At 37.2% G+C, this 26,317-nt stretch overlaps 3 protein-coding genes and 1 pseudogene across 3 annotated transcripts; 2 read left to right on the top strand and 2 right to left on the bottom strand.

Annotated features, from left to right (window-relative positions):
• Window positions 1-2,939: 2,939 nt before the first annotated feature.
• Window positions 2,940-3,952, top strand: LOC121756023 (annotated as a pseudogene).
• A 461-nt stretch (window positions 3,953-4,413) lies between these two features.
• On the bottom strand, window positions 4,414-7,676 carry LOC121755994 (protein CONSERVED ONLY IN THE GREEN LINEAGE 160, chloroplastic-like). The gene is made up of 9 exons (XM_042151450.1): window positions 7,245-7,676; window positions 5,873-5,922; window positions 5,706-5,778; window positions 5,526-5,621; window positions 5,355-5,435; window positions 5,175-5,266; window positions 4,971-5,063; window positions 4,769-4,837; window positions 4,414-4,696 (listed from the first exon to the last, which is right to left on the bottom strand). The coding sequence occupies exons 1-9, from the start codon at window positions 7,572-7,574 to the stop codon at window positions 4,558-4,560; spliced, it is 1,023 nt and encodes a 340-aa protein (XP_042007384.1). The 5' UTR covers window positions 7,575-7,676; the 3' UTR covers window positions 4,414-4,557.
• Window positions 7,677-8,883: 1,207 nt separating this feature from the next.
• LOC121756489 (14-3-3 protein 9-like) lies at window positions 8,884-11,152 on the top strand. The gene is made up of 7 exons (XM_042152046.1): window positions 8,884-9,257; window positions 9,592-9,898; window positions 9,984-10,071; window positions 10,303-10,412; window positions 10,509-10,657; window positions 10,737-10,798; window positions 10,901-11,152. The coding sequence occupies exons 1-7, from the start codon at window positions 9,185-9,187 to the stop codon at window positions 10,901-10,903; spliced, it is 792 nt and encodes a 263-aa protein (XP_042007980.1). The 5' UTR covers window positions 8,884-9,184; the 3' UTR covers window positions 10,904-11,152.
• A 10,043-nt stretch (window positions 11,153-21,195) lies between these two features.
• LOC121755791 (ketol-acid reductoisomerase, chloroplastic-like) lies at window positions 21,196-24,329 on the bottom strand. The gene is made up of 10 exons (XM_042151177.1): window positions 23,936-24,329; window positions 23,589-23,681; window positions 23,352-23,417; window positions 23,108-23,248; window positions 22,762-22,989; window positions 22,530-22,647; window positions 22,320-22,459; window positions 22,070-22,237; window positions 21,818-21,973; window positions 21,196-21,715 (listed from the first exon to the last, which is right to left on the bottom strand). The coding sequence occupies exons 1-10, from the start codon at window positions 24,209-24,211 to the stop codon at window positions 21,347-21,349; spliced, it is 1,755 nt and encodes a 584-aa protein (XP_042007111.1). The 5' UTR covers window positions 24,212-24,329; the 3' UTR covers window positions 21,196-21,346.
• Window positions 24,330-26,317: the final 1,988 nt, after the last annotated feature.

Raw genomic sequence — 26,317 nt, 5'->3', positions numbered from 1 at the left:
AATATTAATGCATAAATCCGTTTCAAGTTCAAAGCAACATAACACGGGATCCTTGAAGGTATCAGATGCCAACCAGTGAAGATTTCCATTAACAAAAATGGCATTATCATCATAAAAATTATTAATATGGTATACTTCCCACTTTCCTCCTCCTTTTCCCAAATGAGTATGCACAAGACATAACATATCTAGATTAGCATATAAAATATTATATTGTCCAATTAATTCGCTCATTCCAAATCCAACTATGCATCTTACTTGTTCATGCAGAGGATCAATCTCGATATAATCACGGGTAATCTGATCGAATGTAAAAAGAACATCATTGCATCTATCACGCACCAAAAGTAAACCATTAGCCGAACCAATTATACAAGAACTTTCATTGCGAGGAGAAGGCACGTCGAATCGGAAATGAAAGAAACGGTGGGCCTCATCGCAGACTACGTACCCCATGTTTCGGTAAGAGAAAGAGGCCTGGTTTCATAGTATATGACTTCATAAACTCATCCTACTTTTTACTATCACATTCCTACTTTTTCCTAATCAACAAGCAAAACATACCTTAACGATAAATTGTAGGAAAAACATAGCGATTGTCTATTAATACGAAAACAGTACAAAAATCAATGAAAGTAAATGACCTATGTTGCCAAAGTAATCCTAGGGCGAAACTTAAAAAGATTTGAGCTAGGGGTGTAAATAACAAAGCTGGAATATTTATTATAATATAGGTGTGTGATGAAATACTAACTTTTTACGATAATAACTAATACCTAAATATCAATTTTGTATGTTAAAAATATCAACAAAAATATAAATTTATCAATCTTTCTTGTGTTGATAAATTATGTCTTTGTATTGATATTTAAATTTACATGTTATCTTGATATAATTATGTCTTTGTGTTGATAATTTTAATACACAGAATTGAAAGTTATTAGTTATTACTGTAAATTAGTTAGCACACTAACGCAACTCTAATAATATAAGTAGGGTCGTTGAAGAATCAGACGTTTCACAGTACTATTAGTGCTTTTGGAGTAGATAAATAGGTGACCCTCAAATCGCATTGTGAACACCAAGTCGCCATTTGCCAAAATTTTGAGTGGACAAAAAAAAACACATCATGTATCGAAGATTGAAGGTATATTCCTTCACCCAAGAATCCTCATCTCCATAGTCCTTCATCAACCAAATAACAGCACGCTCAAACTTTGAAACATGACAAAAACATAGCTGGCCTCCCAAAACACATAGTTTCGGATACCCACCATCGAAATCACTAGAAAGTGAAAAACTACTGAAGACCTCGGTTTCAAGATCAAAACAATATATCAAGAGATTCTTCTCGGAATCATGTGCTAACCAGTGAAGATTTCCGTTGAAAAATAAAGCATTATCGTCATGAATATGATAAACCAGGTAAAGGCTCTACTGTGGTGGAGCGGAGATATATCTCCACCCTCCTCCTCTTCCTGGATGAGTATATACAAAATATGATCCATGTTGATTAATATATAAAATCTTATATTGTCCGCTTAATTTGCTGACTCCAAATCCAAAAATCATATGTCTCGTTCAGGTAGAGGATCGAGCTCTTTATAATAAGAGGTAATTGGATCGAATATAAAAAGAGTATCATAGCTTCTATCCCAAACCAAAAGCAAACCATTAGCTGAACCAATTATACACGAATTTTTATTATGAGGAGTAGGCACGTCGAATCGGAAAAGTGGCTTGTTGGCCTCATCACAGACTACGTACGTGCTTTTATCAGAGAAAACCAAGCCTGGTGGAATAGTATACGACGTCATAAAATCATTCCCTTCTATCAGATCGCGCCACAATTTACAAACATGCGTGCGTGCACCTCATAACGCTTCTAAGCGGGACTCTTCTTAGGATCTCTATTGCTATCTCTTGCGGGAGACTTGTGTAGAGGCCTTCTTTCATTTAGTGTATTTCTAGTTTAGAGGATTAAGATAATAATAACAACAACAAATAAACAAAAAATCAATTGAAAAATGACAAATAAATTAATAAAACCTCGGGTTCATCTTGCTTCAAATCCGCCGTAATTCAATCGCCGCCGCCGCCCCACCTTAAAAAAGATGGCGCCGTCGTTTTTTGCTGGTTTTGTGTTCTTAATTGTGAAGTTGGGTTAGATATGTTATTAGCTGATTCCAGTTCTCACTAATTGAGTGACACTTCTTGTTTTCTTGGAGTTTTATACTATGTTGATGCATATTTTTCTCCCAAATTATGGTGAAGTATGGAGAAGTTTGTTACTGGAAATCAGTTTAAATTGCTGTTAAACTGAGAATCTGTGTTTGTTTATGTTTTGACTTTGATAACTTGTTGAATACTTACTATATAGAGATTTGCATGGAGAGGAAATTAGAGAAATGGTATAAAGATTGGATTTTTCATACAATTTCTTGGATTTTGGATTTTGGGTTTTGATTGTTCTTGATTGTGAAGTTGGGTTAGATATGTTGTTCTCCGATTCTAATTCTCTCTAATTGAGTGACATTTTTTGTTTGCTTGGAGTTTTATAATGTGTTGAAGCATATTTCCCCCCAAATTATGGTGAATTATGGAGAAGTTTGTTACTCGAAATCAGTTTAAATTGCTGTTTAACTTCTGAGGATTTTCGATTGTTTATGTTTTAGATTTGATAAATTGTTGAATTTTCATTTAAAGGATTAGTCTATGTAGAATTGCTCGTTAGACTGTGTAGTTTTTCGCTTCGGTTTTATGTGGAGATAATACAGTTGGTTGTTGTTGCATTGCTGCTGTTCTTGTTTTCGATCTGTTGGAGTTTTGTGAGCTAACGCCTTCTCAATTAGCCCTCGTGATGTTTCGGTTATTAGTCTAAGTAGACGATATGGAATGTGGGGAAGTTCTTGTGATGTCTGCTGAAACATGTATTATGATGCTTCAGAACGCTCCAGAGATTCACCGCTGCTACGCTCGAACACGGAATGAACCCCCCGGTTGCCCCAAAGCCCGAATGGCGCGTGCTCATGGACGAGATGACCGTGATTGCAACGAAAGAATACCGCTCTGTCGTCTTCCAAGAGCCTCGATTTGTTGAATACTTCCGCCTCGTAAGTATGTTGGATAGTCGCTTTCTATTATCCGTGACTTGCATTTAATCTTCGTGTGTCTTGTTGCTTCCGTTGTTCAGGCGACACCAGAGCTGGAGTACGGCCGGATGAACATTGGGAGCCGTCCATCTAAGAGAAAACCGAGTGGTGGCATAGAGTCGCTCAGGGCGAAGACGCGGTTCCATCTCCCTGTCTGGCTCGGTTTTGGGGCCGAGGCGATCCGCAAAGACATCAAGAATCTGCAGATGCTCCGAGACATGTACAACGGGTGGCCGTTCTTCAGAGTCACGATCGACTTGATCGAGATGGCGACCCCAAGATCGGCGCTCTCTGCGACAAGCTCCTCGTCTCCGAGGATCTGTGGCCGTTCGGAGAGCAGCTGCGCGCGAACTACCAAGCGACTCAGGACATGATCCTTAAGGTGAGACGTACATTCACTTCTCGAGTATGATTGCAAGATTCTTGATTGTTACTTTCTGCGAACGAGAACGACTTTTCGAGAGACGAGCATTCACTGACTCGTGTTCGGGTTTCAGGTTGCTGGACACAAGGAGATACTGGAGGGAAACCCCTACCTGAGGCAGAGGCTGAGGCTCCGAGACCCGTACATCACGGTCCTCAACGTGAGCCAGATATACACATTGAAGCGCATCCGTGACCCCACCTACAGCGTGAAGGTGGGCCCGCATCTTTCAAAGGAGATAATGGAGATGGACGCGAGCAAGCCGGCTGATGAGCTGGTGAAGCTCGACCCCACGAGCGAGTACGCCCCGGGGCTGGAGGACACGCTCATCCTCACCATGAAGGGTATCGCAGCCGGGCTGCAGAACACCGGCTAGTCGAGCGGCTGTGGCTGAGCTGGGAGATGGATTGTTCCTTGCCACTTTTGGGAAGACTTGAGAGCTTTATTTGGAGATGAACTATTTATGCATCCTCTTGTGAAAGAAAGCTTGAAGAAAACAAATAATTGTAGTGTTAATAGTAGTTGGTGTTTTTATATTATCAACATGTATAATTTCAGAAATATTCACTTCTATGTTGAAACTTTAGATAAAAGTTAAAACAAATTAAATAAAGATTTAGTATAAGTATGAAATTATATATTATACTGAAATTCGATAATACCGCAAAAGTATAGTATATCCAATTACAGTACCACATATTATATCAATTTTTTTTGGTACTTTATAAAAATCAAGAAGATGGCATTATAGTATATATGCATAGCTACCATTTTAGTACTCCTACAATATACGGTTTCATAAATTGTGCAAATCTTTCTAATTTCTAAGTCGATATCTAAGTGAAATATAAGATGTAATGTAGTATTACTTTTGCAACAAATATTACACATCATTTCATTTACAATAATGCAGGGAACTACAGATTATTTCCCAATTCCCATACTCAAGAATTTATCATAACTATCTACATATAGGTTGAATCAAGCTTCGGATTTTCCGGCAGCGACGTTCACCGCCTCCTCTATCGCCTGCATAAAAGTGGCGATCTTGTACGTGAAGAACCCAACCAGCATCGGGATCAAATCAAGGGGCATGAATCCATAGTCGGGCACTAAAATCCTGTCGACGAAACAATATGAGATACCCTAAAAGTTGGGAGAAGCAACAAAGCCGGGAGTAAAAAGGCCTTACCCGTTCCATCGATTGAATACCATCACTAAGACTACGGGCACCAACAGCCTAGGCTGCGCCATTGCTCCCCTGCAACGACAAGTTACGAATGAAGATCAAGTAGCAGCAATGCACGAGCAACGATAAATTGCAGCAACTCAACATACACATTATAATTAGGCCACGGAACCATAATGCGCAAGAAAAAAGACAGGAAACATACTTGATAACCCCTCTTGCTCCATCGGCCATGGAATCAATACTGTTACCGAGCATTCGCATGTACACCAAAGAACCGAGCCAGCCAGCACCATAGCTGAAATAGTTGTAGTGCAAGAATCGTAAAATAGATGCGAGAGAATAAAACATCGCAATAGGATATTAAAGAAGACTTTATGAAACTCATACACGTCAGCGTTTTAGGTACCTTGCTGCAATTTCTGGAGAATATGTGAAATAGGCTGAAACCAACCCAACGCCACCGATTCCCACCGTGAGCACTTGCAATTTGTTTTTCAACTGAAGAAAAAATATTCGCAAAATATAAAATTCAAAGTGCTGGAAACGAAGAATACAGAAGAACATCGTTTATTTTATAGTTAAGCACCTTATAATATTGTTCCCTCGACTGAGCAGCCAAAACCACGGGATCCCCTCTTGCGCGCCTTGATTCCCGCAGCATGACATCCTGTATGCAAAGAAAAGGAATATGTGATCTATCGAAAGCACATACTATTACACGTATAAGCATATGTAAAAGAACTTGTATATGACATACACTGCCTCCGCTTGCAGCCTTGGCAGCTCTATCCCACTTGTCTAGCTCACGACGTGTTGGAGCTGGTCTCCATTTCCTACCGGCAGTCCTAACAGTCTGAATATCATTTCAATGAGATAGGTAAGAGAGCAAAAAATACAGGACTACAAGATACAAAAGCCAAGGAAGATAGGATAATACCTGCTCCTCGACTTGCTCTTCCACTACGGATGCAGAAGGAGCTGCTAGTTCTTTGCTCAAGTCGACTTCCATACTGCATAGTTAGATCACAGAATTGTTATACGATAAAAAGTATAAACATGCTTCGCCCGAAAAAAAAGATTTATAGAAAAACGGTATCTGCATACTTGTCCAAGCTCATGACTCTATTCAAGCTAAGAAATCCAGACGGCTCCTCCTGTTAAGAAAGAGATCCAAATGACATCAATACATACACCGATCAGGAATAACACAAAGAATTGATTTAAACTTATATACCAAAACCAGCACTGTTAACATTACAATCAAACTGTGAGTTAAAAAGGAAAAAAAGGGAGGCACAAAAAAAAGAGATCTTCCATCAATCGAACCACCTAACGAAAAATAACAAACACGGCGAGTTCACAGCTATCTAAAGATACAATTTTGTGCCTCTCTCTCCCTCTTACTCAAATCCCAAGAACCGGTGCGGATCACAAAAACTGCAGATAATTAAATGAACATCAAACCAACTCTAAAGAATAAGAATACAATGCTAACGAATCAACAAAAGGCTCCTCCTATTGAGAAAGAGATCCAAACTACATCAATACATAAACTTGTTAAACTTATACACTAAAACTAGCACTGTTAACATTACAAGGAGATCTTTAATTCAATCGAACCATCAAACAAACAATAGTTTGCACTATGAGTTCACTACCATCTAAAGATACAACCTTGTGCAACTCTCTTTCTCTCACACACACATACACACATTAGGATTCCCCTACTGTCTAAATATACAAACTTGTGCCTCTCCCTCTCTCTCTCAACCCCAATAATCCATAAGAGGATCACTCAATTTGCAGATAATGAATCCAACATAAAACGAACAGCAACATACACAATTAGTTCATTACTATCCAAAGATTCAATCTTGTGCCTCTCTCTCTCTCTCTCTCACACACACACACACACACACACACACACACACACACACAAAACCACACACATTAAGAATGGCCTACTATCTAAATATACAAACTTGTGCCTCTTTCTCTCTCTCTCTCTCTCTCTCTCTCTCTCTCAACCCCAAGAATCTCTAGGGATCACTCAACTTTCCGATAATCAATCAAACATCAAACAAACAAGATGAGTTCACTACAATCTAAAGATTCAATCTTGTGCCTCTCTCTCACACTCACACTCACTGACACACACACACACACACACACACACACACACACACACACACTAGGAATGGCCAACTATCTAAATATACAAACTCCTCACTCTCTCAATCCCAAGAATTATTAGGGATAATCACTTAAATTGCGATAATCAATCCAACATCAAACAAACAAGATGAATTCACTACTATCCAAAGATACAATCTTGCGCCACTCACCCTCTCTCTCTCTCTCTCTCTCAACCCCAAAAATCGCTAGAAATCACTCAAATTGCAGATAATCAAACAAACCGAAAACAAGCCAACATTAAACCAGAAATTAAAAACACAGAAAAAAGGCAAAATTAAACCTTTACAGATGTAAAGGTAGAGTCTTTCGAAACATCCTCAGGGTCCTGAATGAGCTTCTTCATGCGATCCATGAAATCCTTATTCCACAAATAATCATCGGAGGCGAGGGGGTCCTGCTCTCCGCCCCAGTACTTTCTGAGCTTGGTGGTGGTGGGAGGGCCGCCGTACTCCCCCGGAGCCACCCCGGTGGACCACTTCTCCGGCTTCTTGTTCGGCAGAATGATCTTGGTCGGCGGCCTCGAGATGGGCTGCGGCGGCGGGGATTGCGAGTCTTGGGAGCTGGGAACGGCGGCGGAGGTCACTGAGAGGCAGCAATGAACTGCCGCCATTGATTCTCAGTTTGGGGATAGCGGGAGAGGAGAAAATATCTGCGGAATAGAGGATTGGGGATTGTGGTGTTTTGGATTGGAGCCTGCTTTGGTGTTCATTCATTTTCATTAAATATAAGTGATTTTTACAACTTGATTTTGTTTTCAATATTTTTTCAGCTTTTACAGCTGTGGGAGATATTTTGGTGAAAAAAATGACAGAGCTAAATGCTGACATTAGCTTCTATACTAACCAAAAACAAATTATTGTTAGTTTATGATTCTGCTTATGTTTTGTTTTTGTTCCATATTTCATGATTTTTAAAAAAAATTACGATGAATCGTATTTTAAAGTTTTAAACTTGGTGTCTTTATATCTGTACAAAAGAGAGTATTATTTGGTTTCTATACATTAAATGTGTTAACTTTTAATCCTACACATTTTGTTCTGGTCCATGCTTAACTATTAATTAAGTCAAAACGTAGTTAATAGTTAATTTTTTATGAAATTATTAGATATGGATCAAAACAATTGTTTATGACCGGAAGTGAATACTAATAGATGCGATAAAAAAAAATTTAAGATAAATGTAGTAGACCAAAATAGTGTGTTATGATCAAATCAAATTAGAGTCCTAGTTAAATAATTGCCACCGTCCACAAAAGCGATATAGTGTATCGATGCAAGTCGAAAAAATAAAAAAAAAACCTTAAAGCTTAAGCTATTTTCTTTAGATGCTCAATAGCACGCGACTATTTTTTGAGATTTAAGAAAGTAGTATTTATTGAGTTAAATAAAGTAGAAGATATTAGAAAGAATAAAGTGAGTAGGGAAAAAAAAAGTTAGTGGAATATAGACCCTAAATTTATATACTCTCTTCGTCCCAATAAATATGAAACATTTGGTTTCAGGCACGAGATTTTATATAGTGTTGTTTTGTGAGTTAATGAAGAAAGAGTAAAGTAGGAGAGAGAAAAAAGTAGAGAGGAAGTTGTTTCGATTTTAGGAAACGTTTCATTTTTAATGGGACAACCCAAAAAAGGAAAACGTTTCATTTCTAATGGGATAGAAGGAGTATTAGTTTTATAATAGAATGTGAGTGTAATGATTTAGTGGAAAATGGGGTTCATTTATCAAAAATGGAAAAAAAAAAAAAAACAAAGTAGACAACATTTCATGACAAATTGAAATGGTAAAATTGGATAATATTTTACAAACGAGGGAGTAGTTGAGAATAGATATTTTGTTTTTAACTGAAAAAATTACTGAAATAATTTGGGACAATTCAAAATGAAAATACTAGTAAATTGGAATGGAGGAGTATCGCAGCAACTCCTCCGTTGCTGCAATGGAATGGAGGAGTATTCATTCATGCGTAGCTAAAATCGCTAGTGTGGTCCAAGCAGCACACTTTCAGCAGAAACCATAGGGAACTGAAGGAAATCACAGGAGGGAACAACAGTCAAACACTCAATCATTTCTCTCTGGTAACTGTATTTTTCATCTCTCTCTCCAGTCTCCACTTTCTCCTACTTTCCACCTTTGCTGCCGTGGAAACCGTTGGCCACTCGCCAGTTATCAAAAATCTAGAGGGAAACATAGTGCGAATTCAAATCCTATTGGATCGGCGATGGCTTCCTCTTCAGATCGCGTAACCGCCGTCTACGTCGCTAAACTCGCCGAGCAAGCCGAGCGACATGACGGTATGCCCTTCCCCGCACCAACTAAATTTGGATTACATGTATTAATTTCGTTTAGCATCGATATCGATCTCTCTCTGTCTGCGATTCGCGATTTGTTTAACTGTGTTCTAATTTTAATGAGCATGAAGTAGTAAACACTTGATTTCTGCTCGTTTAATTGAGTTGCTTGATGTTGCTGCAGCTCTGTTAGAATTTTGGAAATTGAAGGTTTAATTTATGTGTGTTTTGATAATCCCGATCTAGTGAGGTTTTGTTTTGCATTACTGTTTTGATTGAACAGAAATAAACATAGTAATTTGTGCGGTGATTCGGAAAATTTGGGGTGGTTTTGCAGAGATGGTGGATTCAATGAAAAAGGTTGCTGAAATGGATGTGGAGTTAACAATAGAGGAGAGGAACTTGCTCTCTGTAGGGTACAAGAATGTGATCGGGTCGAGAAGAGCTTCGTGGAGAATCTTATCCTCAATTGAGCAGAAGGAAGAGTCGAGGGGAAACGAGCAGAATGCCAAGCGGATCAAGGAGTACCGCCAGAAGGTTGAGTCAGAGCTCACTAACATTTGTAACGATATCATGACAGTAGTTGACGAGCATCTTATTCCTTCGTGCACGGCTGGTGAATCGACTGTGTTTTACTATAAGATGTAAGAGGTTACAATCTGTTATTGACAAAGTATTTTTTTTTCATTTTCACATTGCTGTTGACTTGAATTTCTTTCACCTTCTCAGGAAAGGGGATTACTATAGGTATCTGGCTGAATTTAAGGCCGGTAATGACAGGAACGACGTTGCTGATCAGTCACTCAAAGCATACGAGGTATATATCATGTGTCTTTGTCAATTTACGGTCAATGCATAAGGCTTGCTGATTCTTATTTTTCATAACTCATAAGTGATGTTCTTATATAAAGTTAATCTGAGAATCGTACAACAATGGCTAATTATGGATACGTGGTAACCTTGATCTCAGTGTGCTTCTAAAGAAGATCATTTTTCTTAAATCTTCATCTATATTAAACTTACTATTCTTTTTTGAACTTGGTTAAAGCTGGCTACTAAATCTGCTGAGACAGAGCTGCCTCCAACGCATCCTATTCTCTTGGGGTTGGCTTTGAATTTTTCGGTCTTCTACTATGAAATTCTGAATTCCCCCGAAAGGTTCGTTTTCTGATCAGTACTGTTGAGTGTTGATTCAGAAATAGTAATATTCAGTCACTTTAAATCTATCTCAAACTCCTTATCTATATGTTCCAGGGCATGCCATCTTGCAAAGCAAGCTTTTGATGAAGCTCTCTCTGAGCTCGATACCTTGAACGAAGAATCATACAAGGATAGCACCTTAATTCTGCAACTGCTTCGGGACAACCTCACACTGTGGACCTCTGACATTCCTGAGGATGCAGGTAACTAACTCAATTGTCATAAGAAATAGTGAAAACCAAATATTTTAGTTTTTGTAATCTTTTTATCCTTTGTTTGCAGACGAAGCACAAAGGCTGGATGCTACGACTAAGGTTGGAAGCGAAGATGCAGTTGCTAATAAGGTGAGGTCCCCTCCAAATCTCCGTTAACTTTGTAAATCCAGATGTTTACAGATCGACAGTGTGCCCGAGTCCCGACTGCTCTCTTTTTAATATACATTGCAGTGAAACTTCTCCACGCGCGACGACAGATTGGTGATTTGTCGAGGGGAAGTTTGTCTGGGGCAGAAGTAGATACTTTGTTTCTCGTGTTTGTGTAATGTTGCGCCTTGTTGAGTGGTTGTAGATGATGTTGGTTTGTGGTTAATTTATGGATGTGGCGATATAGGTGGTTTAATTTTAGTGACTACCTTTGCCTGTGTGTGACAAACATACTTGTAAGCTTATTTTTTTGTAGAGGATTTTGGTGAATACTAACGAAACTGTTTTATCATTATTGATACACTACCAACAAGAACATTGATCATAATCTTTTACAAAATAAGATAAAATTAATAACTTGATCAATTGCTAATTAATAGCAATCTAAAATTAAGACCAATTTTTAACCATTAGATTAGGAGATCTAGTGGTTGATATAATGCCAAGTGTATTACATTTTAAATTTAAATAATTATTAAATAAAATTAAAGGGTATTGTCAATTTTATATAATTAAAATTATCCTAAAACTTTAAATTTACGTAACTCTTTCGATTTAAATTATTTTTCGCAAAAAATATATCAAATTAAGGTAATTTTATAAGGATTCTAACGAGATCTCAATTGCATATGTTCCGACGACGTTCAGATGATGAAATTTGATGATTTTTATTTCAGTTTTCGTATATGTTGATAAACAGATTTTTTATCAACAAATACATCAAAAATTTTCAATATTATGCATGTAAAATCTCAATATAATGCATGTAAAATCTCAATAAAACTGTGTTGATATTTCCGTGTACTTGTGTTGAAATACTCATGTCATTGTGTTGATATTTGTAATACACTATGTTGGTATAAAAATCATGAAAATTATGATATGATAACCGAACGACGACCTTACCCTTTTGTTGATATCTTATCTACTATTTATTTAAATTCGTAAGATTTAATCTCATCCACTTATTTTAAAATTTAATGGTAAAGATTTGGTCTTGATTTTAGATTATGATGCTATAAGCAATATAAGAGAATCATTTACAGATAAATTTTAATATTTGAGAACAAAACGTAAAAATTTTAGTAGTTTAAATTAAAAAAAGGTAACCTAGTAGAAAATGGAAAAATGAAACCTCTTGCCCCTATTTTCTCTATAGGCATATTATAGCTTAAACTCCGTCATAAAACATACCGTCAACGTCCATCAAAAAAGTGTTATTTTTTCATTGGTTAGTGTATTAAAATTTCTCTAGTTTCAATTTATAAAATTTTATTACTACTATTTTTCTATTTCTCTCTTATATTTACTATTTGTGCATTAACCCGCGCAACTTACAATTAAGACTACTTACGGGTAATATTTGAAAAATAAATGAAAAATATTGGGAAAATATTTGAAACATAGTTGGAAAATAGCCATGCACTCATTCAAAGAAATTATTAAAACAAATATTAGGAATTAAATTAAAGAAATAAAAGGATTTAAAAATATACAAGAAAATGAAAAGTGGCTAAACTAATTTATGGTAATTGCGTACGTTTATATGCTGAAGCCCATATGTACTTCTAGCTCCAAATATTTAGCCCATCATAAGCCCAGCTGAATTTTACCAGTCTCCTTTGTCTGTTTCCACTATGCCTTTGTTTTATGAATACTTCCTCGATCCATAAAAATAGACAAGTTTTACCATTATGAATTGTCCACCAAAGTTATAATTCTAAATGTGGACCGTCCATTTTATTTGTTTGACCTAGATTAACAATTTAGTTAATTTTCCTCAAGAGAAACAAATTCTTTATATTTACAAATTCAAAAGTAGAATAAGCAATCCGATCACTTTTTTGCGTTGCACTTTGCTTTTTTGTAAACTAGACTTACTACTTCTTATTGTGTTTTTATGTCTTTGATCTTAGAGCATCAGTAGTGGCGCAGAATTCCCCTCGACATTCCCAAAAACACCTCCGACCACGTCATACGGACTTCCCACTGCACTGCCACGTCATAAGGACTTCTCACTGCACAGTGACGGACATCCCCAAGGACTTCCCGAAGGACTTCCCACAATTAATGCAATAAATGGGAATTCCGCGCGGACTCCGTGGGAGTCAATGCAATGGCGGACGTCCGCACGCCCGTCGCGACGGAATTCCGAGTAACGCCGCGGAACTGCGGTGTCCTCGGCGGAATTCCGTATCCGTGCATACCATGCACAATGGCGGACGTCCGCAGCGGAATTTCGGCCTCCCGGTCGAAATTCTGCCGGGACGGGCGCCATTGCTGATGCTCTTAACATTTATAAATATACGACTGATGATGGTGATGAGATTTTTGTATTAATTTATGGTTTAATTATTGGCGAATACGGGTATCCGTGGATACCTGACCCGAAAAAACTCGGTACTCAAACCCGAAATTCATCTAAAATGTCCACCTGATACCCGACCCGATATATTTCCGGGTGATCCAATACCCGCCCTGGGTATCCAAACCCGACGAATCGGGTACCCAAATACCCGACTATTTACATGTGTTTATAACTAATAAAAAAAATTCAAATTATCATTATAATTATATAACTATAGAAAATATTTAAATAGACTAATATCTTTAATGTTGTATTTATTTTGTAGTATAAAACAATAAAAAAATGGGTCACTTTTATTTTAAAGTACATGATTATATTTATGAGGATTGGTTATGTAAGTAAAATAGTAAAAGTTACACATTTAATTAAAATATAGAAGCAATGACCTAGAGTAAGAGAGATTTAGCCCAACTCTTGAAGCCCAACTCTAAGTTTAGAGAAAGTTATAATTAGTAAATAAATTAGCCCAACTCTTGAAGCCCAAAATGACTAAACCTAATTTATAAAAATACTTAAAATAATAAATTGGGTATTCGGGTAATTCCCGATACCCATTCGGATTACCCAATACCTGAATTATCTTAAATTTCAATACTCAATCACATACCCTTTCCCATAAAAGTGGATATTGGATACCCAATACCCGGCGGGTATCGGGTCGAGTATGGGTAAACCCAATACCGGATATCCGTATTCCCACCCCTAGGCGCATGCTTGAATGGAATGCTATCGACCTTTGTAAATTTTATTAAAAATATAGGGTTCAATTCCTAGTTGTGACCGTACACTCTGTTATTAACATGATATAAGAAGTGTAATAATTAACTTTAATGCAGAAAATGATAAATAATATTTCATTTGTCCCATTACAAGTGACATTTTTTTGCACGTGTTTTAGGTTGGACTGACTTGAAATTCGCACAGTAGACGATAATGGACAATATATTTTGGGTTGATGGATTCAGGGTCGGAAAACGTTTTGGGACGATGGTGGACTTGAAACGCGTCAAAAAAATTTTGGGTTGGAATGACTTGAAATTCGTACGGTGGATTTGGGGTCAAAAACGTAAAAGGGTGCACCACTCTCTAAACTTTACTACAGCTGCTGGCCACGTTAAAATTGTTGAATCAATATTGGAAAAAGATGAAAATTTACCTAATATTAAGGGTGATGATGAAATGGTTTGGCCACTCTATATGGATGCATTGCAAGGATTTGATGATGTGGCTAATGTTCTTCATCGTAAAACGGTCATTACATCATGGACCCCACTAGAGAATGATGACTTGCTGACATCATTAATCAACTCTGAGTTATATGGTATGGTCGTCTTCATTGGTAAATATGAGTAGCAATTGTTGATAATTATCGTTTTTTATTATAATAGCTTGTGTGTATTATATATTCAGAATTGGCTATAAAGATCGTGCACGGATACAACAAATTGATTATGACTAAAGATGGCAATGGCGAGACACCGTTGCAAGTGCTTGCGCGGAAGCCATTGGCATTTTCTCGTGAAAATGGCCAAGGACTTGGGACCAAGACTATAAGAAGTGGTTAATTTATTTTGTTACACTTTGATTCCAATTTTGAATAGTTAACAATATTTAATTCGGCCATCTAAATATTTGTAGTGCTAGCTTACATGAAGAGTTCAAATACAATGAATTGTGATATTGCCTAAAAATTAATGGATATGTTGTGGAAAGCGGTTGAATTGAATACAATGGATGTTGAAGCATTGGTGGATTTATCTGAATCGTTCTTCATAACAGCAAAAACATGAAATGTTGAATACTTGGTGAAGTTACTCCTTAACAACCATAGTTTACTGTACAAGTTAAACGAGGATGGACATAGCATATTTCATGTTGTTGTTTTGTGTCGTCGTGTTATATATTTTACTTGTGTTGGAGTATATGATTTGGATGAGAGTAAGGATATGATAGCAGCACACGTGGATCTTGATGGCAACAATACGATGGATTTTGTTTCAGAAAATGTATTGGGTCGATGGATTTTGGGTCGGAAAAACCGTCAATGGATTTTGGGTCGGAAAAACCGTCAATGGACTTTGGGTCGGAAAATATTTTGGGACGATGGTGGACTTGAAACGTGTCAAAAACGTTTTGGATTGGAATGACTTGAAATTCGCACGGTGGACGATGATGGACGGTGGATTTGGGGTCGAAAAATGTTTTGGGTCGAAAAACGTTTTGGGACGATGGTGGACTTAAACGCGTCAAAAATATTTTGGGTCTGGATGACTTGAAATTCACATTGTGGACGATGATGGACGATGCATTTTGGGTCGGAAAATATTTAATTCCACCTTTAATAATTAAAATCAATTTGGAACTAGTTTATTTCCAAAAACTCTTAAATTTACTAAGATATGAAGTATACGTGAAATTTATCAAGGCAAATTTTTCATTGATCAATAGAGTATATAAAGTTGATAGTGAGAATAATTTTTAACAATTTGATAATATGACGATTTGTCTAAGACAATTATTATCTAATGTTTTTCCAAATTTGTAATGTCGTTATATGTGAATTTAAATATTTTATTATTATTATTATTTAAATTTTTAAAATCGGATTATTTAAATTCATAATTCTGTCGTTATGCTTGACTATTTGTACTCCGTGTGTGAATTGTTGAAAAATACTAAAAAATTATAAGTGACAAATAATGATTCAATCATTGATTTGTATAGCCTCTATATGATGGTTATAGGCTCAATTTTTTGTACACTAATACTCCCTCTATCCACAATTTAAAGAATCATTTGGTCATTTTGGGATGCCCACCATTTAAGAAACCATTTACTTATTTCTTTTTTCTAGTATATAGACCTCACATTCGACTAATTTTTTCACTCAAAATCTATTATTATGAAATACTAAAAATGGAACCTACATTTTCACTAACTTATTCTATTAGAATTTTCCAATCCAACATGACAATTAACATCAAAAGACATTCTCTTACCAAAGATATCACTTTTATATTCCTTCTCCAAAGTAGTTGCTAAATAACTCAAATTTTGAATCCAGGTCAACCAAATAAAAATTAATACTACTTGGTTTTGAAAAAGAAAAAAAAATGTTTCCCAAAATGATATTTGTAAAACAAAGGCCTCCTTTAGTGGTAAAAACAAACAGAGGCCGGTAAAATTAGTTGGATTTACGATGGGCAACACGAACGGGTTTCTGGTGTTGCGGGAGGGGGCCAGGAGGTGGACCACGGTGCCCCCACACCTGGGGGCGCTCGTGGTGCACGTGGGCGACTTGATGCACATACTGTCCAATGGGTCGTACCCGAGCGTGCTCCACCGGGCAAAGGTGAACCGGACCCGGCACCGCCTCTCCGTGGCGTACCTGTATGGGCCCCCAATGAGCATCAAGATAAGCCCAATTTCGAAACTAGTCGATCATTCTCACCCCCAATATATATGCCGATTACCTGGACTGGATATTTGGGGACTAAAACTAAGCATTTCGACAAGGCGCTGACGTCAGTCCACCTCTGCGCGCCACGGACAGGATTTATCAACACCAATGATCATAGTAGTGTAAGAGTTAGAAAGATTTTGGATTTATTGTGTAATTAAATCATCTTTATAGTAGTGTTTTAACTTTAATTTAACCAATTATTGTTTCGTGTTTTTTTTCTAATTTAACCAAAACCTTGTATCAACATAAACCAGTTTAAGCCGTAGCAATGTAAAACGAACATTAGACAACAATGTTAAACGGAACAAACAAAGTTGAATTGAATCACCAATCAAAACAAACAATTTGTCTTGATTTGGAGAGAGAGAACGGGATATAAATTTGGATTTATTGAATGTAAATCATGGACCCCACTAGAGAAGGCTGACTTGCTGACATCATTAATCAACTCCGAGATATATGGTAAGGTCGTTTTCATTGGTAAATATGAGTAGCAATTGTTGATAATTATCATTTTTCGATTATAATAAATTGTGTGCATTATATATTCAGAATTGGCTATAAAGATCGTGCACAGATACAACAAATTGACTATGACTAAAGATGGCAATGGCGAGACACCGTTGCAAGTGCTTGCACGGAAGCCATTGGCATTTTCTCATGAAAATGGCCAAGGAATTGGGAACAAGATTATAAGAAGTGGTTAATTCATTTTGTTACACTTTGATTCCAATTTTGAATAGTTAACAATATTTAATTCGGCCATCTAAATATTTGTATTGCTAGCTTACATGAAGAGTTCAAATACAATGAATTGTGATAGTGCCTAAAAATTAATGGATATGTTGTGGAAAGCGGTTGAATTGAATACAATGGATGTTGAAGTATCACTGTTTTTTTCACATCTATGTTTAGAGTAGGGCTGGCAAATCGTGCGGATTGGGTCGTTATCGGGTCAACCTGATAATGACCCAACCCAATAAGGCCTAACATGAACCCGACCTGTTAAGGAAACTGTAAATCTGAACACGAACCCGACCTGCTACCTTCAAATCCGAACACGACCCGCACCCGACACGAACCCGTTATCGACACGATATAATATGGGTTGACACGACACGATAACAACCCGAACCTGATATTACACGATTAAAACCTAATATTACACGATTAAACCTTAATTTTTAACCTAATTTACACAATTAAAATTCGTTTTATACTATTTAAACCTAATTTATAAGAAATTAAAAAATTAAAGTAATATATATTTTTTTAAATAATAATAAAAATAATAATATTATTTTTAATGGGTTACCCGTATCCGACCCGCATCCGACCCGAACCCAACCCGAAATTATCGGGTTCTTAATGGGTCAACCCGATAAGGACACGGATCCAATAAGACTTGACCCCAACCCAATAATTTCGTGCGGATTCGTGTCGGATTATCGTGTCGTGTCGAAAATTGCCAGCCCTAGTTTAGAGCTTATATTTTGTTCAAGTAAGTTTTTTGGTCATGTTTTAGATTTTTTTCGCACGTGTTTTGAGTCGGAATGACTTGAAATTCACACGGTGGAAAATGATGGACGATAGATTTTGGGTTGGAAAATGTTTTGGGTTGGAAAATGTTTTGGGTCGGAAGACGTTTTGGGACGATGGTGGACTTGAAACGCGTCAAAAACGTTTTGGGTTGGAATGACTTGAAATTCGCACGGTGGACGATGATGGCCGGTGGATTTTGGGTCGGAAATGTTTTGGCCCGATGGATTTTGGGTCGGAAAACATTTTGGGATGATGGACGGTGGACTTGAAACGCGTCAAAAATGTTTTGGGTCGAAATGACTTGAAATTCGCAGTATGGGCGATGATGGAAGATGAATTTTCGGTCGGAAAACATTTTGGGTCAGAATTTTAGGTCAATAGATTTTGGGTCAGAATGAATCATTTCTTTTTTTACACGTGTTTTGAGAAAATAATGATAAATAGTTAAATTGGAGAGGAATGTAGAAGAGACTTTACTAGCAATTTGAGATTATATATATATATATATATATTATAAAATTATATTTATTTTTCAAACAGTAGTAGTTAATGAATTTATTAACATAGCATATTTTGAACCATGTTGTTTCTGCTGGATATATAGCCTCGTCGGATGGCTGCCTGTACTTTTATACATCTAAGCAGTCATCCCATGAGGCTATATTCCCATGAGGCTATATTTCAAGCAGTAACAAAATGGTTCAGGAAACAACAACAACAAACTCAATGAATGATATAACAATATGATATCTAAATGTGATTTTACCTAAACTGACGATCACATAGCTTGCCGAAAACACCACGGCCATATGTGTAGAAGACTACATCAATGAAAAGTCGGAATTCCAACCGCACGATGACATAATCGGGATAATAGTAACTGGAGCCAGCAAATATACAACCACGTCTTCTCCCGGCAAAATACTAGATACAGTGCCGCAATGAAGGCTATCATCATAGAAAAGATGGAAAGGAAAAGGGTGACCATGCCAATTGATAGTCGCTTGGGTAGCGTATACAGAAAATCTTCCTCGGCGTAGCGCGAAGTGTGTATGGCCAGGAACATCAGGAGTGAAATCATGGATGTGAAGAGCGAGACCACATGCAAAGACTTTGAATGCAATTGATCCGAAGAGTATCGGATAACCCAAAGTATAAGCTGGAGGCCTCCATCATCATCATAGGGACTAACTCCACCATTCTTATTAGTCTGTTGCAATCATTTGAAACGGTGAGCAGCTTTGGGAATTTGTCTAGCAGTAGATAGTTTCCCGCGGCAGCGGCAGCATGGAGTAATGTATTTCCCATCACATCTTTTAAAGCTAGTACTGAGTCATTGTCGGGTGTCATTTGAACCAGCTTAGACACAAAACTGTCTGACTTGCGAGCGACCACAGCGAAGTGGAGTGGTGATTCCTCATAAGGGCATATCCTCTCTAGGAAGGCGTCTTTTTCAAAAGCCAGTGCTAGTTCAGTGACTATTCAATATCCTCTTTGTGCAGCTCTGTACCATTCCATAAGTAAGTAGAATAGATTACATAAACATCAATAAAATCTATAAAGTAGCTAATTGTTAAATACTACTCCTATCAATAAACACAAACACAACGTTGGTATATATGTATAACTAGTGTGAAAGATTCAGGGGAAGCAGTCCGTATATGCATACAAAACACATTATCCAACAGCCTAAACCAAGTATGAACACAACACATCAACCAACAGTCTAAACAAAGTATATATGAACACAAATGTAGAACAGAATGTTTGGTGGCGTTGTTACCTTGGTAGGAAGGAGGGGGAGTGCGAGCTCGGCAGCTCAGTTTCCTCCTCAATTTCCGATATGCGTAGTGGGCAGGTCGACGAGCTAGCCATCTATTTAGTTCTTGTGTGGTAGACATTCTCAAAAATCAATTGCCAAATTCACTCAAATGCCTAAATTTTATGATTATATATTTACATCTATTAGAGAATGTTGAATGCGGCCGTGTCATCAAGGTGTGGAGTGAGCATATGGCTCGTTCACTTACGGTGCGTAGCATGAGATCGCAGCTTGAGGTGGTGAATCAGTTATAACTGATTTGGAAGCTTCGGAGCTGGATATAAAAGGGAGTCGTTGCTCCATCTTGTAACTAACTCAGTTAGCAAGTCAGAGAGAGTGAAATAAGAGAAAGTGAGCTGCGTGAGATTAGAGTGTTAGCTCGGTGCAAATTTCCTTCTTGTTTTTCGTTTTCCATCTCTGTACGTCCGCCAAAAGAGTGATAGTGAATAAACATCTCATCCCTTCCGTGGACGTAGGCAAAGTTTGCCAAACCACGTAAATCGCCTGTTCTTTTTTCTTCTTGTTTCGTTCTTGTAGATCTTTTGGTTAATCTCAACCGAGAATGTTCTCTCTCGTGTGACAGTTCCATATTTCCCTCACCTATAGCTAGATCAAGGACTGCAAATTGGCAAAAAAAAAATGTGAATTGAAGTTGTAGGATTTTAGGATATGAAGTGGGCTACATGCTAATAAAATTCCCCAAATTTAATATAGAAAATGCAAGTTATTAATATAATTATTCTAGACTCCAGTAGATATATATTCTGTTTGGATATTCTAGTATCTAATGAAATGATCTACTAGTATAGTACTGTATTTTTTTTAGGAATGGATAAAGTATCATCTATTGCATTTTATTTAATAAGGGATGCTTATTTGAGGTGGGTGCATTAACCAAAATTAAAAAAAGCTTAATACCCATTTTCTCAATTTATGCAACAACGTGATTCATATACCGAACTCAAAATACACAAATGGCTAACTAATTCTCAAAATAAAATTTCTCCATCATCTACCGTTTTGTATGACTAAATATATGGATTATTACTCAAAGATCATGATGATAACTAAACATATATGAATAGTATAATCTACTAGGGCACTATAACAGAAAAAACATCTACTTTTTGCAAGAATTATATGAACCCTTAATACCAACTAGCATAACAAACTTGCGTCAAAACCGTCACTCGAAACATAGACAAGTAAAACAGGTTCAACCAGAGCATTCTAAAAGCTCAGTTCAAACTAAGTAGAGAAAAAAATCGCATGTCTTCAGTTGCCAGATTGCCGCAGCTCCGGGCGGACGAAATCTGCATCTGCGGGCACTGAGATGTCGACGGTGGGCCTCAGCTGGGCGCATACTTCGATGGCACCGTGCACAGGGTCTGACAGGAAGTTGCCCATGAGGTCCTGGTTGATGGGGGAGCCGTTGTCGACTGCAACCAGCGCCTGCTGTGTGAGGATGTAATCGAATCTTGGGGCCCATTTCCTTGATCCCAACCGCGCTGTTGTCGAGCAGTTGTCCACCATGAAAGATACACCGCGAGCATGCATGAAAGGATTCAACGAGTCCACGGACTCGATCACACTCTCATTTATGATCTCGGAGTAGGAGTGTCCCTTCTTCCTCAAGATCTCTATCTGTGTTTTCCAAAATCAAATGTTATAACAACCAATCATTTACACAGCTGCAAATTGGAATGAAAATTAGATGAATATGAGGTGGGAAACGAAAGAGCGAACCTGGGCCATCATGAGTGCCACAAAAACTCCTGCCGTGAAAGGATAAAGAGGTCCCAAATCACCTGCTGGACGCTGAGCTCTCACACGCTCGCCAACTTTCCACATCCGTGTCTGGTCAATTTTACCCATAGGGAAGGCAGGGAGGCCTTCCTTTTCCTGAAGGAGAAAAGCAGAGAGATAATTATAGGTTAGAGAAATATGGAAGGCAACTGGTCTCATCAACATGACTACATGAGTCATCGGAAGACATACATAAAATCGACGGCCAGCCAAGACAACACTCCTGATCTCACTGCCACTGGCCACATCTTCGTAGCATTCATACAGGATGTCCATGCAGGGATAGTATGAAGCACTATACGCTGTCTCAAAGTCCTTTTTGCCTTGTGCAACTAAGGCATTATAGACTGCTAGCATACCCTGTAACAGTAATGTTCATGTCTTGAGCCAAAAATATGTAAGGGCGATGAAGATTCAAAAACAAATTAACCCTTTGACTAACCTTTGTTGATATGGTCTTTGATATTGTCCCTGTAATGCTCTCAACTGTGTTCTTATAAGCAAGATCTTCACTCATCCCATTTTCAGTGTACCTTCTGAATAAGCACTCCACAACACCATGTACAGCACCAAGCAAAATACCTGATGATTGAAAGATGATTTAGAATTTTCCGAGCCAACATGGAAAGTAACCACCGGAGAGATTCTTTACCTCGCTCCCCAAAGATATCACTTCTATATTCCTGCTCCAAGGTAGTGGCAAAAGTGAAAGGTGAACCAAGGGCCACTGACCATCCAAGGGCAACATCAGTAGCTCTGCCATCAACATCCTTCAAGAACAAAAAAACACATCAAACATTTACATCACAACAAAGACCAACCTAAATGAATCAAATTCCTGCCACTGGATATACACATAAACACGTATAGAAAAAATGGGGCACCTGGTGAACAGCAAAACTTGAGTTGATACCAGCTCCATTGACTTCTTTCCCTTGCACATATAACCTTCTCACAGAGGGACCCATCCCCTTGGGACATACAGCTATTACACTAATGTTCTTTGGAAAGTCAAGACCCACCGACTGCAGATGTCCCAACAGGAACCCATGGGAAAGTCCAAGGATACTGTTTGGTTTCATGTGTGAGAACACTTTTTCATAATTATCAGCCTGCAATGCAACAGTGAATCAATTACGAAAAAGACATCTTCAACAAAGAGATATATAGTTGTAACACACAGCATTCAAGCAAGGGCCTCAATGAATGAAGCTTCCGGGCGATTCTCACCTGAGCTGAATCCGATATCAAGAGCAGCACCAAGTCACTCCCAGATATTGTTTCATAGATGTCTCCAAGCGTCCCACTTTCTTCAGTAAACCCAGCAGCACGGGCCTCAGCAAATGAATGAGAACCCTTTCTCAAACCAATCTGGATGGAAGCAAACATAAAAAAATCAGTAACTTCATAAAAGATCAAAAGATGTACATCATGCACAATATGAGGTGGACTTATTAATAAAACATAAAGTTACCTTAACAACAATATCAGAATTTACTTCAGCAAGAGAATCCCTCAAGTTCTGAGCTTGAGCAGGTCCCTACACCAAAAAACAATAACTTACTCATCACAACAATGAATCAACACAATAATGATAAAAAAGAAAGTTCATTATATGCATATTGCTAGTAATGCAGCAAGAGCAAATTATCTGAAATCCACAACAAGGTAATAAGACAAAATATTTCAATAAAGTGCTACAATGAAGTACCTGTGAGCCCCAACCAATCACCCCAATCTGCTTAATGCCCTTAAATGCATCTGGCAATAACTTGAACAGATTCCTTCCTCCTCTCACAATGTACTGCACACAAAATACAACAGCATCATCAATCACACAAAAACAAAATCATAAACTACTAAAAGCTCTATACAAGCAAGTTAGGGCATCAGCTGATTAAATAAGGACATATCATCATCTAGATAGCTACCAACCAGATTAAACAACAACCGTATAATTGTTCAATTGGAACAGAAATAAACAAAATAAAACCTCACATCAACATTTCCCCCAAATCCATCACAATCCACACACATTGGCAATAGCAATAAACATACCTCCTCGTGACCGGCGAGATTGACCTTCTCCTTGTTGAACACTGAAGTCTGAAAATCCAGAGACTCCTGAGGCTTAATTGCGGGGACCGAGACCATGCGAGCTGCGGCGGCGGAGCCGGAGCCGGCTCTAGAGCATGCGGCGGAGCGGAGCGCCTTGAGAGAGGGGGACGAGGAGGATAGGAAGCCGACGGATGCGGCTGGAGCTTTGGTAGGGGGATTGAGAGCTCTGGCGGATGCGGAGGCAGTGGAGAAGGAGGTATGGGCGGCCGCCGCCATGATTGGGGGAGTTTTACGAGTGCGCGAAGGGAGTAAGAGGAAATGTATGCGACAGAGCTCAGTGAGAGAGATAGGGTTTTGGGTGTTACACTGTTTTCGTGTTAAATAGTGGGGAAATCAGAAACGGAGTTAGGTGAGATCACATTTATTTATTTATTTATGGGAGTGGAAAGTCTATCTTACTTATAAATATTAATTGCAAAATAAATTATGTTAATTTTTTTTACTAAAATACACTTATCCTCCTATTTTGGTATGTTTACAAAAATGAATCCTTTCATCTTCGCAATATAGTTATTTTATAAAGCATCGTCTTCGGCTAGCCTTACTTAAGAATTGTACTACATGCTTATTAAGTTTACGAAAATTGTTGAATATGAGAGTGAAACATAAAAGTTATTGAAGCCTTCGACCAACCTCGTCTTTTGATGCGTTGCAATTGCTCTTAACTTGATAAGGTTTATAGTGACTTGTGTATTTTCGTGATTGCTAGAGTATTGAATAAGAGATTGGAATATAAAAAAATTAACTTTAATTCATCTAAAATATACTCTTATGATAAATTTTAAAAAAATAGTACTACTAGTATTTTTTTCTGCCTTGAGATAGGATGGAGTATAATCAATTGCCATAAAAGTTGTAATTGTCTCGTGCTTTCTTTTTATGTTTTTTTTAGGTTCAGATAATATTATGTATGTGAATTCAGTTCTTTGTATCTATATAAACTAATATAGGGTTCAAAAAAATCATTTACAAGAGACAAATTTATTACTTGCGCATATAAAATAAAGAATCCAACACGAACAAGGCTGCTCGGCGGCGCACGTGTGGTATCTATCCTGCACGTGAGCCATAAAGTAGATTGGTTTTTTTGCTTTTAAACATAAATATTAATACCAAAAGATTTTCAGTTTAGTAAACAAGAATTGCAAAGGCCCAACCCAATTAAAACCTGGAATTAAACAATGACATACAAAGGCCCAACCCAATTATAATGGTTTGACTACAATAATCTACCTATACTATCCGATTTATAAGAAGTTTAAAAGGATGTTGTTTCGAACTTCACCTAACTATTTATGTTTTCTACAATCATTTTTTGTATTATACAATATAATTATGAAAAAATTAAAAGAAAGCAAATATCTATGGAATGATTATCTGGCTAAGTGGTCATTCATTTTTTTTTGTAGTGCATGGGTGACTTACACTAGTATATATATATATATATATATATATATAGGAAAATGATCAATACAAAACTTGATCTCAAAACATCTATATATATATATATAGATGTTTACATTCATGTATTAGCATAGAATCTAGGTGGAACCTGGAAATGACATGTGACATACTGAATTTCGTAAATAACACTAACTAATGTTATTTAATTCAAAACAATCTATCAATAATTGTAAAAATGATATTTAGTACTAGTATAATCTATGTTTTTTAAAACTTTTAAATACCATAGTCCACAATCCTTATACGTACGGGGGGTAGTACTATTTATATTAGATAAATTGCATTTAAATCTCATTCACAATTTCCACTTTTGATTCTTAAAATAATAGTATTTCCTCCATCCACAAATACTAAGTCTCCACTTGGACTTGAAGAACTCAAGTTTTAAGAAAAGTTAGTAGAGTATATATATTCTACTCTTTTATAGCTTAGTTTTATATTAAAATATAAGTAAATGAATTATTGAAATATGTGGTTTATTTAGTCAAAGTAATTGTAGGTAAATAAGATATGCAATGACAGACCGATCGAAAATTAAATATGGGACATGTATTTGCAGACAAAGAGAGTAAAAAAATAAAATAAAAAAGCACTGAAGTTATCCCTTTTCTGAAAATGAAATATGGAACATGTATTTGCAGACAAAGCTAGAAAGTGAAAAAAAAAGCACTAAAGTTATACCTTTTTTTGTTTAATTTTCATTTCAGTCAAAATTCATAATTAACCATCACTATTATCTACCAAATATTGCTCCCATTCATATTTTTCACCAAGTGATATAAAATTGCAATGGTCATTACCAGTCCCTTCAAGCATGCGCCAATAATTAAACCATAAAACAATACAAAATTCTCATCA

Source organism: Salvia splendens, chromosome 11 (assembly GCF_004379255.2).
Source record: "Salvia splendens isolate huo1 chromosome 11, SspV2, whole genome shotgun sequence".
Taxonomy (NCBI): Eukaryota; Viridiplantae; Streptophyta; class Magnoliopsida; order Lamiales; family Lamiaceae; genus Salvia; species Salvia splendens.
The sequence above is the reverse complement of the archived record's forward strand: the minus strand, read 5'-3'. Positions and strand labels throughout refer to the sequence as shown.